The sequence below is a fragment of the Pseudophryne corroboree genome, chromosome 8 (genome assembly GCF_028390025.1).
Source record: "Pseudophryne corroboree isolate aPseCor3 chromosome 8, aPseCor3.hap2, whole genome shotgun sequence".
NCBI classification, from domain to species: domain Eukaryota; kingdom Metazoa; phylum Chordata; class Amphibia; order Anura; family Myobatrachidae; genus Pseudophryne; species Pseudophryne corroboree.
In genome coordinates, this window is record NC_086451.1 from 128,103,293 (window position 1) to 128,120,918 (window position 17,626).

General features: G+C 43.6%; 1 protein-coding gene across 1 annotated transcript in view; it reads left to right on the plus strand.

Moving 5' to 3' along the window:
• The window catches only part of TNFSF8 (TNF superfamily member 8), a 204,236-nt gene extending 186,877 nt beyond the window's left edge, over nucleotides 1-17,359 (plus strand). The window contains exons 3-4 of the mRNA XM_063936921.1: nucleotides 13,407-13,460; nucleotides 16,516-17,359. Of these exons, the coding sequence (XP_063792991.1) occupies nucleotides 13,407-13,460; nucleotides 16,516-16,907 (446 nt within the window). The 3' untranslated portion in view covers nucleotides 16,908-17,359. The remainder of the gene's footprint in view (nucleotides 1-13,406; nucleotides 13,461-16,515) is intronic.
• Nucleotides 17,360-17,626: the final 267 nt, after the last annotated feature.

Sequence of the window (17,626 nt, forward strand, 5' to 3'; positions counted from 1 at the left end):
CCCAGACACTGCAGAGTATAGCAGATTTTAGTTTACATTGAGATAATTGATCCCTTTGTGCCACCTCTAGCTGGAAAAAGCTAATAACTGTTGTGCAGATTACTATCTCTGTTGGCATTACAAGTTGAGAGGGGGGTATTTAAATGATTTTTTTTATCACAGTGCTGGATTCTGTCAGTTTGTTAACTTTCATTCTGACTTTATTGAGAGCAAGATGTTTGATTTTAAAGCGATTGTCGCCAGCCCATGTAGAAAGCATACTTAGCATGTGACAAACTGCCCCAAACAAAATGCAGTTTATATATTACAGTATATCAGCCATATGCAGGCCCAATGATCACGGTAAGCCACCTACAAGATTCTCTCTCTGGTGCGTTGATTAAGCAGTCAGATACATAGTTAGACGCACATACACGGCAGACTTGATAGGAAAATCTGCTGCCATTGGGCATGTGCAGCAGCTTCATTCCTTTATACTGCATGTAGTGCCTCTGGCCAGGCTGTCGCTAAACGGGGTTTCCAAGCACCAGGAAACCCCACCGCATTGCCAATAACAAGGGAACTAAGAGGGTGTGGGGCAGGCACAGATTACCCAGACCTACCTGAGGATCTTGGTTCGGCAAGTGATACATATTCTTTGTAGTGCACAATGGGGGTTATTCAGTAAGGATCGCAGATTCTGCTAAAAAGCAGAGTCTGCAATCCTTTCTATCGCAAGCTAGGGGCCGTCCATCGCAGGGTAAGGCCGCCCAGGATGCTAAATGGCCTGCCCAGTGGCTGCAACCGCAATTTAATTGCAGTCACAGCAACTGTAGAAGCCCCCTGCAGCTGTGTATGCAGGCTGCGTATGCAGCCAGTCCGCTGCCATTTTTTCTGTAGGAGCAACTGCGTGTGATGTCACACAGCCACCCCAAAAATGCAGCCAACCCACCACCATCATTTTCCCCACACCACCCCACCTCGGTCCGTCACTGCCCCACGCCCGCCCCACGAATGACAAGTTAGGGGCGTTCATAGCCAATGCGATCCAATTGCATAAGTCAGGTGCGCACGCACAGGATGATGTGACCTGTACAGGGCCGTTTCTTGGGGCGGGCGAGCCGTGCAATTGCACGGGGCTCCCGCTGCAGCACTAACTGTGGCTCCCTGGCTTCCCCCTCCTCCTTCACCCCGAGTACCCAGCTCGGGGGGCGGAGTTTCGTGGAATGACGCGGTTGCATCATGACGTCATGACGTAACCGCAGCATCCCAAGAAACTCCCCCCCCCCCCGAGCGGAGCACTGAGGAGGAGGGGGAGCCAAGCTAAGAAGAGGGAGAGGCGGCCGGCACGAAGAGCGACTGGTGAGGCGGGCCGAAGAGCGGGAATCACCTCTGTAAGTATACTCTTTCTTTCTCTCTCTCTCTCTCTCTCTAAAATGGGGACACTTGCCTGCCATAATGTGTAAAAAGAGGGACACTTGCCTGCTATAAAGTGTAAAAAGGGGGACACTTGCCTGCCATAATGTGTAAAAAGGGGGACACTTGCCTGCCGTAATGTGTAAAAAGGGGGACACTTGCCTGCCATAATGTGTAAAAAGGGGGACACTTGCCTGCCGTGATGTGTAAAAAGGGGGACACTTGCCTGCCGTAATGTGTAAAAAGGGGACTCTTGCCTGCCGTAATGTGTAAAAAGGGGGACACTTGCCTGCCGTAATGTGTAAAAAGGGGGATACTTGCCTGCCGTAAAGTGTAAAAAGGGGGACACTTGCCTGCCATAAAAGGGGGACACTTGCCTGCCATAATGTGTAAAAAGGGGGACCCGCCTGCCGTAATGTGTAAAAAGGGGGACATTTGCCTGCCATAAAAGGGGGACACTTGCCTGCCATAATGTGTAAAAAGGGGGACACGTGCCTGCCGTAATGTATAAAATGGGGACTCTTGCCTGCCATAATGTATAAAATGGGGACTCTTGCCTGCCGTGATGTATAAAATGGGGACTCTTGCCTGTCGTGATGTATAAAATGGGGACTCTTGCCTACCATGATGTATAAAATGGGGACTCTTGCCTGCCGTGATGTATAAAATGGGGACTCTTGCCTGCCATAATGTGTAAAATGGGGACTATTGCCTGCCGTAATGTGTTTAATGGGGACTCTGCCTGCCGTAATGTGGGGATTTAATGTATCAAGGGTATTGCGGTGTGTGGCATAATATGGTGCAGGGGGCATTACTGCGTGGGGCTTAATATGGTAGAATTTTTTTTCCTATGGTGGGCGTGATCTGTTGGTGCAGGGTCAAATGCTGGGGTGTGAGGTAGTCTTTTCAGACGAGGCCACACCCATTAAAATGAGGCCACGCCCATTAAAACGAGGCCATTCCCCCTTGCCGGGAGCGCGCCTATGGCACACGCAAGGTTTTCTTTTTTAATCTAAGGGGGGGGGGGTGCATTTTTTTTAAGTCATGAGGCGGCGCATTTTTAAATCTCGCACTGGAAGCCAAATTGGCTAGAAACAGCCCTGGACCTGTATAACCCCCAATATGCATAGAGACTTAGCTCTAGGGCTTTCCTGATGTCTCGGTGGATCTGAATGAACATGCATACAGTACTAGTCAAAAGTTTGGACACACTTTCTCATTCAATTGAATGAGAAAGTGTGTCCAAACTTTTGACTGGTACTGTATATCTGTGAGGGAAGTATTGTACAAGCAACTCGCCCAGGGGACATGAGGTCTTAAAGCAATTCTGCACTGTACCATCTCCTCTGCTATTCTCACTTGGTTAAGTATCTGCTATTAAATATAAAAGGCATACAATCCTCAACCCTGCCAAAAGCTTAATTTTCAAATAAATGCAAATTGTAGTCAGTTGTGTAAAATATATTCTATAAATGCAAGCAAATTCTTAACATACAGGTATGGATACAGTAATAACATTATCTGAGCATAATTAATATTGCAACCTGCAGAAAAAAAATCAACATAGCAATGCCACAATACATCAAGCCCAAAGGATTATCAGATTCAGTAGACATTATTACTCAAAATCAGATTGGTTTTTGAAACCTGTGAGCCTTCAAGTCAATTGAAAGATGGAAGATACTAAATATTTTATTTTCTTCTTAGAAAGATGATTATTCTTCAAATATTGTATAACTTTATATATCTTTTCAGCTGTTTTATCTAATTGACAAAAATATCAAATGAAACAAAGTATAGATGACATACAAAAATTTAAATATCAGATATAATATTGGTATAAATGTATTCTGAAAATCAAACTTTGAAAAGCATCACACGTTTTCTTAGCTCAGCTGCATCTCCAAATTACAAATTAATTCTTTTGTGTGAAATTTCTAAGCAGTAATGGCTTCCTGCTTCACTGCGCAGATCTTTTCACAAATGACAAAAGCAGAAATTACTAGTGAGAAAAAAATGCAACGCTGTACTATTCCATGTGAATCCAGCAGAGGGAGATGTTTGTTGCATTTAATGCTTTATTTCATTTACTAACTGAAATGTATAGCGATTTCATGAGTTTCCGTATAGTCACTATACAATTAAGAAGACAGGTGTCAAAAATGGTGCAATTAAATAATACATTTAAAATGTGTTACGACTAGGGTGAGAATTAGCAAAGCTTGGAGAGAGAGATAAAGTACAAAGCAATAAACTCCTAGCCCTAATTTGTCTAACACAGGCTGTACAATAACTGTTACAAGCTGTTTGGTTGGTATTTTATCTCTCTCCACTTTAATTTCTCTCCCTGATAAATCTCCCCCTTTATTTTTCCCCCATAAATTTCCAAACTTATGGTGGAAAGTAATGGCGTCTGAGTTTCCCGGAGGTGCTGGATATCCGCAGAGTGTTTTTGCTCAGTTCAGACTACTGCACTTCCAGGATGCAAAGTAATGACTTAATTCCACAAGAAAAAAAATTGCAACATCTCAACGTTTCTTTCATTGCTATATTATCTTTAGCACCATCAAACTCAGGCTCCGGGGACACACATCCTTGCAAAAGCCCATGCTGTGTATTCATCTTGTCAGTTTTCACAATGTCAACACTCATTTTGCCTAAATGAAAATGTCTACATGGCTGTAATGTTGACATTGAATATGTCAATTTGTTTATGATGTCGAAGCTAAAATTAGAGATGAGCGGGTTCGGATTTACTCGGTTCTTTACGCCAGAATTATCGCCATTTTTTATTTTCTGGATTTTTCTTATTGGTTAACCAAAACACGTGATGTCCGATAGCCAATAAGGAGATTCAGGTAAATCCGAGTAAAACCGAACCCGCTCATCTCTAGTTAAAATGGGGCTGATACTGAGTAGCATGCAAGTGCACAAGCAGCAGGCATCAACCGGCAAGGACTTAGATGCCCACTTTTAGTGTCCGTGCGTGCTGCAACACCGATTGGGGCATCCTTACAGGCCACCATCGGTCATACCATTTAAACTTGCACTAGCAGTTCGGCTGGGAATGCAGTTGCTTACATTAACATGGCTGAAAGACTCCCCTAACACGCACACTGAACAGACCATTTCTGGGTGCTTTTCTATCCTGGAACATCCACCACTTTTCCACAACATTTCTGATACTGGGTGAGATGCATCATGCCTTGCAGAGTCATAAAGTGGAGAGGGATAAAGTACCTACCAGTTTTGGCCGCATTTCCATATGTACCAAGCTCCAGAATGCGATACATTCTGGAGCTTGGAGACGGTGGGTAACGCCATCTTTATGTGGCGTCAACAAGTCAAAGTCTGTGGGCTTCTTTTTACATTTCTCACTGAGAGGGATCCAATCATATCCCTCCCAGCACCCTGAGAGGGATCCAATCATATCCCTCCCAGCACCCCTAGCATGTACCCAATAAACGGTGGGCTGCATCGCATTGCGGATGTAATGCTTAGTACATCCTGCCCAAAAAAATGATGTTTTCATCTTAGCCATGTTTTTGTATTTAATTAAACGATAAACACATTATTGTTTTAAAGGTGAAAATCTCTTAGACAAGTGCTATGAATTAATAGCTTTTTCTTCTTCCTTGTATCAGGTTCAGGCACAACTGTCTTTCACAACCAGCAGGCCGTTTTAGGATTTACTGTAGATGATTTAGAGCTGGGGCGTTTATGTGTAATTATTTTTTTACTTATCACAGTTCTATCTCATTCTTCACAAATCTCATTCTAGATGTGTCCAGAAATGGTCGAATGATTAACCTATTCACTCACCATTCATCTGCCCAATGCCTGTTGCCAATGATGCTGCCCCCTCTAGAGCTATTTAAATATTCTATGTGCAGAAATTACACTTATGGCAGTTTTTAGCAGCCGTGCAAATGCGTAGTCGCCGCCCACGGGGGAGTGTATTTTCGCTTTGCAGGAGAGCGAACGCCTGTGCAGCAGAGCGGCAGCAAACACATTTTGTGCAGAACAAGACCAGCCCTGTAGTTACTTATTCTTTGCAATGATTGCTGCGACGAATGACACAGTAATGATGTCAGATACAGTATCCGCCCAGCAAACGCCCGGCCACACCTGCGTTTTTCCAAACACTCCCAGAAAACGGTCAGTTGCCACCCATATACGTCCTCTTCCTGTCAATCTCCTTACAATCGGTTGTGCGACTGAATGCGTTGCTAGAACCTGTGCTAAACCACAATGCTCTTTGTACCCATACGTCACGCGTGTGCATTGCAGTGCACACGCATGCGCTGATTTGCTATTTTTTTTAACTGATCGCTATGCAGCAAACAACGGCAGCTAGCGATCAACTCAGAATGACCTCCATAATGCGAGACAGCCGGAGCTCCAAGATTCCGACTGAACTCATATGTTTTTCTTAAGCAGCAATCATTTACAAGGCAAAACCAGGTTGGTTGCCACTTTAAAAAAAATTACGAGTTCGGCTGGAATCTTGGAGCTCCGGCCCTCATTGTCAGAATCCATTGTAGATTTAACCATCCAAAGTTTTCTTTTTTTTATTGACAAAATCATCAACACTGTGGTTTCTCTTGAGTACAATCCCTGTTGTAAGTAGAGATGAGCGGGTTCGGTTCGTCGAGATCCGAACGCGCCGAACTTCACGTGGTTTACACGGGTTTGAGGCAGCCTCGGTTCTTCCTGCCTTACACGTAAAACCCGAACGGGAGAAAACGGCATCATCACGCTGTCGGATTCTCGCGAGACTCGGATTCCATATAAAGAGCCGCGCATCGCCGCCATTTTCACTCGTGCATTGTAGATTGAGGTTACGTTCTCTGCCTGAATAGCCCAATATCAGCTAAATATCAGCTCAATATCTGTGCTCAGTATATAGTAGTACAGTACAATAGTCCATTGCTGCTGTATCTTGCTGCTGCGTGTCAGTTCTAGTATCCTGAACAGTGCTCAATATCTGTGCTCAGTATCAGTGCTGCATTGTGGTGACCAGTATATAGTAGTACAGTACAGTAGTCCAGTGCTGTTCTCGCTACCCAGTGTCAGTTATAGTGTCCTGAACAGTGCTCAATATCTGTGCTCAGTATCAGTGCTGCATTGTGGTGACCAGTATATAGTAGTACAGTACAGTAGTCCATTGCTGTATCTCGCTGCCCAGTGTCAGTTCCAGTATCCTGAACAGTGCTCAATATCTGTGCTCAGTATCAGTGATGCATTGTGGTGACCAGTATATAGTAGTACAGTACAGTATTCCATTGCTGTATCTCGCTGCCCAGTGTCAGTTCTAGTATCCTGAACAGTGCTCAATATCTGTGCTCAGTATCAGTGCTGCATTGTGGTGACCAGTATATAGTAGTACAGTACAGTAGTCCATTACTGTATCTCGCTGCCCAGTGTCAGTTCTAGTATCCTGAACAGTGCTCAATATCTGTGCTCAGTATCAGTGCTGCATTGTGGTGACCAGTATATAGTAGTACAGTACAATAGTCCATTGCTGTATCTCACTGCCCAGTGTCAGTTCTAGTATCCTGAACAGTGCTCAATATCTGTGCTCAGTATCAGTGCTCAGTATCAGTGCTGCATTGTGGTGACCAGTATATAGTAGTACAGTACAGTAGTCCATTGCTGTATCTTGCTGCCCAGTGTCAGTTCTAGTATTCTGAACAGTGCTCAATATATGTGCTCAGTATCAGTGCTGCATTGTGGTGACCAGTATATATTAGTACAGTACAGTAGTCCATTGCTGTATCTCGAAGCCCAGTGTCAGTTCTAGTATCCTGAACAGTGTTCAATATCTGTGCTCAGTATCAGTGCTGCATTGTGGTGACCAGTGTATAGTAGTACAGTACAGTAGTACATTGCTGTATCTCGCTGCCCAGTGTCAGCTCTAGTATCCTGAACAGTGCTTAATATCTGTGCTCAGTATCAGTGCTGCATTGTGGTGACCAGTATATAGTAGTACAGTACAGTATTCCATTGCTGTATCTCGCTGCCCAGTGTCAGTTCTAGTATCCTGAACAGTGCTCAATATCTGTGCTCAGTATCAGTGCTGCATTGTGGTTACCAGTATATAGTAGTACAGTACAGTACAGTAGTCCATTACTGTATCTCACTGCCCAGTGTCAGTTCTAGTATCCTGAATAGTGCTCAATATCTGTGCTCAGTATCAGTGCTGCATTGTGGTGACCAGTATATAGTAGTACAGTACAGTATTCCATTGCTGTATCTTAATGCCCAGTGTCAGTTCTAGGATCCTGAACAGTGCTCAATATCTGTGCTCAGTATCAGTGCTGCATTGTGGTGACCAGTATATAGTAGTACAGTACAGTATTCCATTGCTGTATCTCGCTGCCCAGTGTCAGTTCCAGTATCCTGAACAGTGCTCAATATCTGTGCTCAGTATCAGTGCTGCATTGTGGTGACTAAAAGTCCAGTGTCTTGTGCTGCATCTTGCTGCTGTAGGGTGCTGTGGTAGTGTCCTATCACTGTGCATAGGTCATCATCATTCCAATCACAGTGGTATCTGGAATCTATCTAGTGGTATCTAATTCCAGTCATTACTGCCGTCTAATTCCAGATATATTACTGGCATATAATTCCACACATTAAAAAATGGAGAACAAAAATGTGGAGTGTAAAATAGGGAAAGATCAAGATCCACTTCCACGTACTGCTGAAGATGCTGCCACTAGTCATAGCAGAGACAATGAAATGCCATCAACGTCGTCTGCCAAGGCCGATGCTCAATGTCATAGTAGGAGAGCATGTAAAATCCCCCCAAAAAAAGTTCAGTAAATTGACCCAAAAATGTAATTAAAAGCATCTGAGGAGAAGCGTAAACTTGCCAATATGCCATTTGCGACACGGAGTGGCAATGAACAGCTGAGGCCCTGGCCTATGTTCATGGCTAGCGGTTCAGCTTCAAATGACGATGGAAGCACTCATTCTCCCGCTAGAAAAATGAAAAGAGTTAAGCTGGCAAAAGCACAGCAAAGAACTGTGCGTTCTTCTAAATCACAAATTCACAAGGAGAGTCCAATTGTGTCGGTTGCAATGCCTGACCTTCCCAACACTGGACGGGAAGAGGTGGCTCCTTCCACCATTTGCATGCTTCCTGCAAGTGCTGGAAGGAGCACCCACAGTCCAGTTCATGATATGCAAATTGAAGATGTCACCGTTGAAGTACACCAGGATGAGGACATGGGTTTTGCTGGTGCTGAGGAGGAAATTGACAAGGAGGATTCTGATGGAGAGGAGGTTTAAGTCAGGCACCCGGGGAGACACCTGTTGTCCGTGGGATGAAAAAGGCCATTGACATGCCTGGTCAAAATACAAAAAAATCACCTCTTCGGTGTGGAATTATTTCAACAGAAATGCGGACAACTGGTGTCAAGCCGTGTGTTGCCTTTGTCAAGCTGTAATAAGTAGGGGTAAGGACGTTAACCACCTAGGAACATCCTCCCTTATACGTCAACTGGAGCGCATTAATCAGAAGTCATTGACAAGTTCAAAAACTTTGGGTGACAGCGGAAGCAGTCCACTGACAACTAAATCCCTTCTTCCTCTTGTACCCAAGCTCCTGCAAACCACACCACCAACTCCCTCAATGTCAATTTCCTCCTTAGACAGGAACACCAATAGTCCTGCAGGCCATGTCACTGGCAAATCTGATGAGTCCTCTCTTAACTGGGATTCCTCTGATGGGTCCCTGAGTGTAACGCCTACTGCTGCTGGCGCTGCTGTTGTTGCTGCTGGGAGTCGATCGTCGTCCCAGAGGGGAAGTCGGAGGACCACTTGTACTACTTCCAGTAAGCAATTGAATGTCCAACAGTCCTTTGCGAGGAAGATGAAATATCACAGCAGTCATCCTGTTGCAAAGCGGATAACTCAGGCCTTGACAACTATGTTGGTGTTAGATGTGCGTCCAGTATCCGCCGTTAGTTCACAGGGACTTAGAGAATTGCTTGAGGTAGTGTGTCCCCAGTACCAAACACCATCTAGGTTCCACTTCTCTAGGCAGGCGATACCGAGAATGTACACAGACATCAGAATAAGAGTCACCAGTGTCCTAAATAATGCAGTTGTACCCAATGTCCTCTTAACCATGGACATGTGGACAAGTGGAGCAGGGCAGACTAAGGACTATTTGACTGTGACAGCCCACTGGGTAGATGTATTGCCTCCTGCAGCAACAACAGCAGCGGTGGCACCAGTAGCAGCATCTCGCAAACACCAACTCATTCCTAGGCAGGCTACGCTTTGTATCACCGCTTTCCAGAAGAGGCACACAGCTGACAACCTCATACAGAAACTGAAGAACATCATTGCAGATTGGCTTACCCCAATTGGACTCTCCTGGGGCTTTGTGACATTGGACAATGCCACCAATATTGTGCGTGCATTACATGTGGACAAATTCCAGCACATCCCATGTTTTGCACATACCATGAATTTGGAGGTACAGAATTTTTTTAAAAACGACAGGGGCGTGCAAGAGATGCTGTCGGTGGCCCAAAGAATTGCAGGCCACTTTCAGCATTCAGCCACCACGTGCCAAAGACTGGAGCACCAGCAAACACTACTGAACATGCCCTTGCCATCAGCTGAAGCAAGAGGTGGTAACGAGGTAGAATTCAACACTCTATATGCTTCAGAGGATGGAGGAGCAGCAAAAGGCCATTCAAGCCTATACATCTGCCTACGATATAGGCAAAGGAGGGGGAATGCACCTGACTCAAGCGCAGTGGAGAATGATTTCAACGTTGTGCAAGGTTCTGCAACCCTTTGAACTTGCCACACGTGAAGTCAGTTCAGACACTGCCATTCCCCTCATCAGGCTTTTGCAGAAGCAGCTGCAGAGATTGAAGGAGGAGCTAAAAAGGAGCGATTCCGCTAGGCATGTGGGACTTGTGGATGGAGCCCTTCATTCGCTTAACCAGGATTCACGGGTGGTCAATCTGTTGAAATCCGAGCACTACATTTTGGCCATCGTGCTCGATCCTAGGTTTAAAGCCTATGTTGTATCTCTCTTTCCAGCAGACACAAGTCTGCAGATGTTCAAAGACCTGCTGGTGAGACAATTGTCAAGTCAAGCGGAATGTGACCCGCCAACAACTCCTCCTTTTCCTGGAGCTGCCAGGAAAAGGATCAAGTTTCCAAAACCATCCGCTGGCGATGATGCAGGGCAGTCAGGAGCGATAGCTGACATCTGATCCAGACTAAAGGACCTGCCAACGATTACTGACATGTCGTCTACTGTCACTGCATATGATTCTGTCACCATTAAAAGAATGGTGGAGGATTATATGAGTGACAGCATCCAAGTAGGCATGTCAGACAGTCCGTACGTATACTGGCAGGAAAAAGAGGCAATTTGGAGGCCCTTGCACAAACTGGCTTTATTTTACCTAAGTTGCCCCCCCTCCAGTGTGTACTCCGAAAGAGTGTTTAGTGCAGCCGGTCACCTTGTCAGCGATCGGCGTAGGAGGTTACTTCCAGAAAATGTGGAAAATATAATGTTCATCAAAATGAATTATAATCAATTCCACCGTGGAATGATTTACCAGCAATTGCCTCCAGAAAGTACACAGGGACCTGTGATGGTGGATTCCAGTGGGGACAAATTAATACTCTGTGAGGAGGGGGATGTACACAGTGAAAGTGGTGAGGAATCCGACTATGAGGAGGAGGTGGACATCTTGCCTCTGTAGAGCCAGTTTGTGCAAGGAGAGATTGATTGCTTCTTTTTTGGTGGGTGCCCAATCCAACCAGTCATTTCACCCACAGTCGTGTGGCAGACCCTGTTGCTGAAATGATGGGTTTGTTAAAGTGTGCATGTCCTGTTTATACAACATTAGGGTGGGTGAGAGGGCCCAAGGACAATTCCATCTTGCACCTCTTTTTTTTTTATTTATCTTTGCATCGTGTGCTGTTTGGGGACTGTTTTTTTAAGTGCCATCCTGTCTTACACTGCAGTGCCACTCCTAGATGGGCCAGGTGTTTGTGCCGCCCACTTGGGTCACTTAGCTTAGTCATCCAGTAACCTCGGTGCAAATTTTAGGACTAAAAATAATATTGTGAGGTGTGAGGTGTTCAGAATAGACTGGAAATGAGTGGAAATTATAGTTATTGAGGTTACGTGTAAGAAGAACTAGAAAAGCGGTTGTTAAGTTCGGTGCACAATATCTATTTGATATAACAACCGCTTTTCTAGTTCTTCTTACACGTTGCCATATCTTGGTTGTTACAGGGTAGCATCCCAGAGAGGCTTGAAGTCTAATTCAGACACACGTATATTGGGGCTCCATTGAGTCATTTACAAATAAAATCTTTAATTTAGATCACCAAGTGTGCAGATATACTTGTCCTTCCTTTTCTCAACTAGTTATTGAGGTTAATAATACTATAGGATCAAAATTACCCCCAAATTCTATGATTTAAGCTGTTTTTGAGGGCTTTTTAAAAAAAAAACACCCGAATCCAAAACGCAACCGAATCCGACAAAAATTCTTAAGGGAGGTTTTGCCAAAACGCGTCCGAATCCAAAACACGACCGCGGAACCTAATCCAAAACCAAAACACAAAACCCGAAAAATGTCCGGTGCACTAGTTGTAAGTAGTAATTTCAGTTCCAGAAAGAGATATAAAATAAGTATACATTCCTTAAATACAGTACAGATCCCTGATTTCCTTCTACGATATGATTGTGGGAAAATCTTCTTAACTGGTATTATAGGACCAAAGTTATGCAAAAAAATATGAAATGATTGTTTTATAATCTTAAAAATGAACAGAATTCCACTGCAAGGGCTCCAACATAGAGTGATTGATAAAGGTAGGTTTTGTTAAAAATCCCACCATAGAGTACATGAATTGTATATCTCCAACCTAGGCGGTTGCATTTACATCCATGTAAAGAATGCCTGTAATGATATCTTTAATTCACTAAACCCTTTATACAACTCAGAACCGTAACTAGACTTTTTATAAGATTTTTAACTATATGAAGCTACCTGTACCCCATAAAAAATAACCATCACCATAACCGAGCAGATGCATGCAGTGTGCAGCCACACATTTACATAAATCTGCCCAGCTGTAACACTGATCACCCCTTCACAAAGTACAAGCTTCAAATAGTTAAAACTATCCAACTTGAAATTCTCTAGCTTTCTATGCAAGGGCAGATAGCTCAATGAATAGAGTGTCTGACTGCAATGTCATAGGCAATGGGTTAGAATCCCGGGCACATCAGCATCCCGAAATGTAATAAAGGCCAGTGCAACTGAACAACAAAGAGCTCTCAAGTCAAGTCCATGAATGCTGTTTAGGTATTAGCGACAAAAGGGGTGGGTGTAGGAGACAGGGGTAGTAAGCAGATGCTGGGCTTCAAAAAGTGGGGAAGCTGCAAGTGAAAGCAATTAGATAATTGATTATTGACAAATGCTGTCAACATCACACCCTACCCCGCAGCGCTAAGTGTGGAGCACACACCTAGTTACTGCCCTGATACAACTACACAGAATGATATTCAACTGTAGTAACACAATGAGAACAGAATATGGACCCAGAAGAAATGGAACACTCAATACTGTACTGTAACTCAGTTTTATTATGATAGAATAAAAATACTTTAAAAACAAAGAAAATAAAGAAACAGCCATAATTGGCTAAAAGGGATTCCTACTAGATAATGGAGTATGCTCCTATACAGTGAGTTGCTGGTTCTGAAAACAGAACTCTTCCTCACCGATCCACCGCACTGCTATGGATCCCATCCTTGCCTCATGTTGTTCTGGATATGAGCAAAGCTCCACCACTGACAAAGACCTACAGTATATCAATTGAAACATGCCAGCAGGAGTGCTGGTGTTATTTGTTATTTTATCTTTTTTGAGTATCAATTAGGTGACATATTTGGTTACTGAGTTAGCACAGTCACATTTATAGATTAAGTTTCATTTATACTACTTTTGTTTCAGATGCACAGTCTCCGCTCTGTACAGCTAGCAGAAAAGTTCATGCACAACTCAAGTGTAAGTATAAAAGGTTAATCAAGATGCAACTAAAATGGTAGTACTGTACTCTTTAATATGTAACAAAGGTCTGAATCCTCCCCATAGAACAGAAAGGTCAAGAAAGTGAAAATGTTACTCTATATACCGAAAGAGCATAACTGACTTGGGGAATTATTTGCTGTGGTTTAGCATATATTTCATAGTAACAATGATTTTCTTTTTATATTACATGAATAATGACATCATGATATACTGTTGGGGTATATGTAATAGGTTGCAAGCTCTGTGAAGCGGCACAATTTTAGCGATCTTAGCTGTGGATTTAAAGTGGCAATAATTTAACAGGCAAAAGCCAGGTTGGTTTTGAATTTTTATTAATTTCCACCTTAAATCTACAGCCAAGATCACCAAAATGGTGCTGCTTCACAGAACTCACAAACTATTATGTATACCCCTACAGTATATCATGTTGTCACTCTTCATGTAATGAAGAAAAAAAATCTTAGTTACTATGAAATATATGCTGAACCACAGCAGTTAATGACTGGCGAAGCTACAAGGATCTGGCATAAAACCTTAGAGACAGTAGAACCCTATCGATTTTCAGGCATACTCAGCCTCTTATCGTGTGTAGTACAGTATGCCGGCGCTTGGGCTCCCGGTGACCAGCATACCGGCTCCGGGACCCCGACCGCCGGCATACCGACAGCGTAGCGAGCGCTAAGGAGCCCCTTGCGGGCTCGCTGCGGGCACGGTGGCGCGCTACGCGCACCACACTATTTTATTCTCCCTCCAGGGGGGTCGTGGACCCCCACGAGGGAGAATAGCTGTCGGTATGCCGGGTGTCGGGATTCCGGCGCCGGTATAATGTGCGCCGGGATCCCGACATTCGGCATACTGAAGACCACCCATCTTATCAGCATGCAGCTATTCAATGTGTTGCTGTATACTGATTGGTGGATGGTTCTGGTGAGGGGTGGCTGCGTTGGTGGGAGAGTATATTGTGTCATATACTAAAGAAATCCTTTGCTTATGCGCACACCATACTATGGCCCTCATTCAAGTTGCATCGATGTTTACCAAAAATCGCAAACAAGCATTCTGTACGCATTTATAGTGTGATTACATCCATGATGGATGTGATGACACTATGGTTGACATCGGCAGCCGTTGGAGGGGGCGGTGTTTCAGTGTTGCGAGGGAGTCGTCTGGAGTAGTGGCCGGCCCGCTTTCAGGGCAGCTGTGTGATATCATGCGCAGCCGCTACAATGATGAAAATGTCGGCAGTCCGCCTGCACACGCAACCTAGCTGCGTATGCCGGGGGTCATCATTAATTCTGTACTCATCATGCGTTCACAATTGTTTTGCGATCACATTGCTGGCACCAATTAGCATGCTGGGCGTCCTACCCTGCGCTGGGCAGCCCCCAGCATGCTATAGAAGCAGTTGCAGATTCTACTTTTTAGCAGAATCTGAAACTGTACCTGAATAGGGTCCAACAGTATATTTACACTTTTCTTTCAAAAATATATTCTATAGAAACTAAATATTTAGGGTTTTTTGTGTTTGGTTTTGTTTTACAAATGCTTACTGTTTTATTAACCATATTAACTGATTCTGATTCATACCCCATTTCAAGTTTTCAAAGACACCAATGTAAGATCATCAGGTTTACTTATGGTTTTCTGTTGGTTTTTATTTTAAATAAAAAAATACATTGTCCTACAAATGAAAGTGATTGAGTACAAAACTGTTGTCCTTTCTACAATATTCTGTTACCGTGGAAGTCTAAAGCCCAATACACACGGAGGAGATGTGTTCTGAGTGATCTAGCACAGATCGCTCAGCACACATCTCTCCCCCCTCTCAGCACTCAGGGAGGGATTGGGGGGGACCCCTCACTTCACATAGCAGTAAAGTGAGCGATCTACAGGGCCGCGCATCACTATCGCTGTGGGACATGCACACGGAGAGATCCGTGCTTAACTTCTAAGCAATCTAGTCAGATTGTTTAGAAGTTAAGCATGGATCTCTCCGTTTATACCCCCCTTAACTTTGAAATGAGCATCAATAAACCTTCAAACACACTTTACATTCTATGCAGGACTGTATGCAATATAGATAACTGTATTACAGTGTACTGTTTGAATGTGTTGATACGTGTTTTTACATCATATATGTTAGGTGGGGATGCGGTCAAGATGCCGCCGGCCGGAATCCCGGCGGTCGAAATACCGACGCCGGAATCCCGACCGCCACAATCCCGACATATTCTCCCTCCGTGGGTGTCCACGACACCCATAGAGGGAGAATATAATAGTGTGCCGAGCGTAGCGAGGCACCGTGCCCGCAGCGTGGCGAGCTAAGCGAGCCCGCAAGGGGCTGCGTTTTGCTCGCCACCCCTGTCGGGATTGTGTGGTCGGGATTCCGGCGTCGATATTTCGACTGCCGGGATTCCGGCCGGCGGCATTTAGTACTGATCCCGTTAGGTGATAAGATTCTTATTTACCTTGTTTGTGTTTTTCAGCACTAAGTTAACAGTGCCGTAGAGACAGCCATGGGGAAAGGGTACTAAAAGGGATATGGGCAAATCTATGCGGCATAGAAAAAAACCCTCCATTGAAAATACTATGCACGGTGTCAGGAAGCAGCACCACAGGCTGTTTAGGGGCACATTGCCCCCCTCAGCAGCTGGCCCAGGCCTCCCCAAGAGTCCTGGCCTGGCTAATTAGTACCCGCTCCCAAACCCCTACTCTTCACCCCTGAATGATAGCAATAATAAGCAATTGTATACTATATGTCTTACTTTGCTGAGATATGCACTCATGCAATCCTGTAAATTTCGAAATCTCACAGTATTTCCAGGATTAGAAAATGTGCTCCAAATTTAATCTACTGGAGAAAATAAAATGGACATCTATCAAATGTTAGTTTCATTGACGTAAAGAAACCTTCATAACAAAAAAATCATTGCAGTAGTAATATACTACAGTATGTGTTCCATTGTGGCATATTTTGCTTATTGTCTGTCACTTTGCTAAGCTTTATTAAATAGTCTTTTTTGTTCTCTAGGGTGCACCAAAGAAAAACATTCTTCTAGCACGCTTCTGTGGAAAAAGAACAGCCCTTTACATGGAATAAAATATCAAGATGGAAATCTCACTATTTTAACTAAGGGGCTATATTTTGTCAATTGCCATCTCCATTTTGCTATCAAAGATTGTTTAAAAAAAGAGGAAGACTTAAGGACCAGTTTGATAGTGAATGGGAGACCTGTACATGAAATGCTGTATACGTTATGGAAGAACAGCACAAGTTGCAGTAAGATCTTCAGGGATCAGCATTTTAGCCTCCAGATAGAACTGAATGTTTTTGACAATGTGTCCATCCAAACAAACCATGCTGATTGGCTAAATGGGGGGCTATTGGCTGACAGCATTGTGTTTGGGGCATTCCTATTATAAGAAGACTTGAGAAAAACACACTATATTTATCATTTCCAATTTTTATTCTCCATCTAAAACAGTGTCTCCCATCAAGTTAACAGCTCAACAGTTAAATGGATTAATAAACAAGAACTGATTGCCATAATTATAGCAACCATGGTGTAATGGAACAGCCCGTACCTTTTCTCCTATTCATGAATCCTTACACATGAAAAACATAGCATGCTCCTTCAGTATAACAGAGTAATGCTTTATTTTCAGATTCTCTCTATTAATTCTTTGTACTATAGATGTGCATTTCAGTTCTCCAGAAATCTGAAACCACCAGAATTTTGTGGATCCTAACCAAACAAAAACCCAGTCCGGATCCTCCAAAGAAATCCAATCAGTACAGAGTCTCGGTTCGAATCTTCCTGCAGATTGAATTTGGATTTTAAATAAAAATTTCTGGTTTTGGAGTGCAAAAATGACATGATTTCTTGCTGTTTTTATTGATTTTAAAAAATTTTTATCAATGATAATCATTTTTTTTTATCAGTTTTATTCTGAACTGAAATCACAATCCAAACCAAAACACTTGAGGGTAGTTTTGATAAAACCAAATCCAAAACACTATGATGATTTAGAACCAAACCAAAACATGGGGGTCCGCACACATCTCTGCTTTGTACATCCAAATGTAAATAATATAATTGAAAATGCATTGATGCAAACCCAAAACCTTATTATGAAAACAT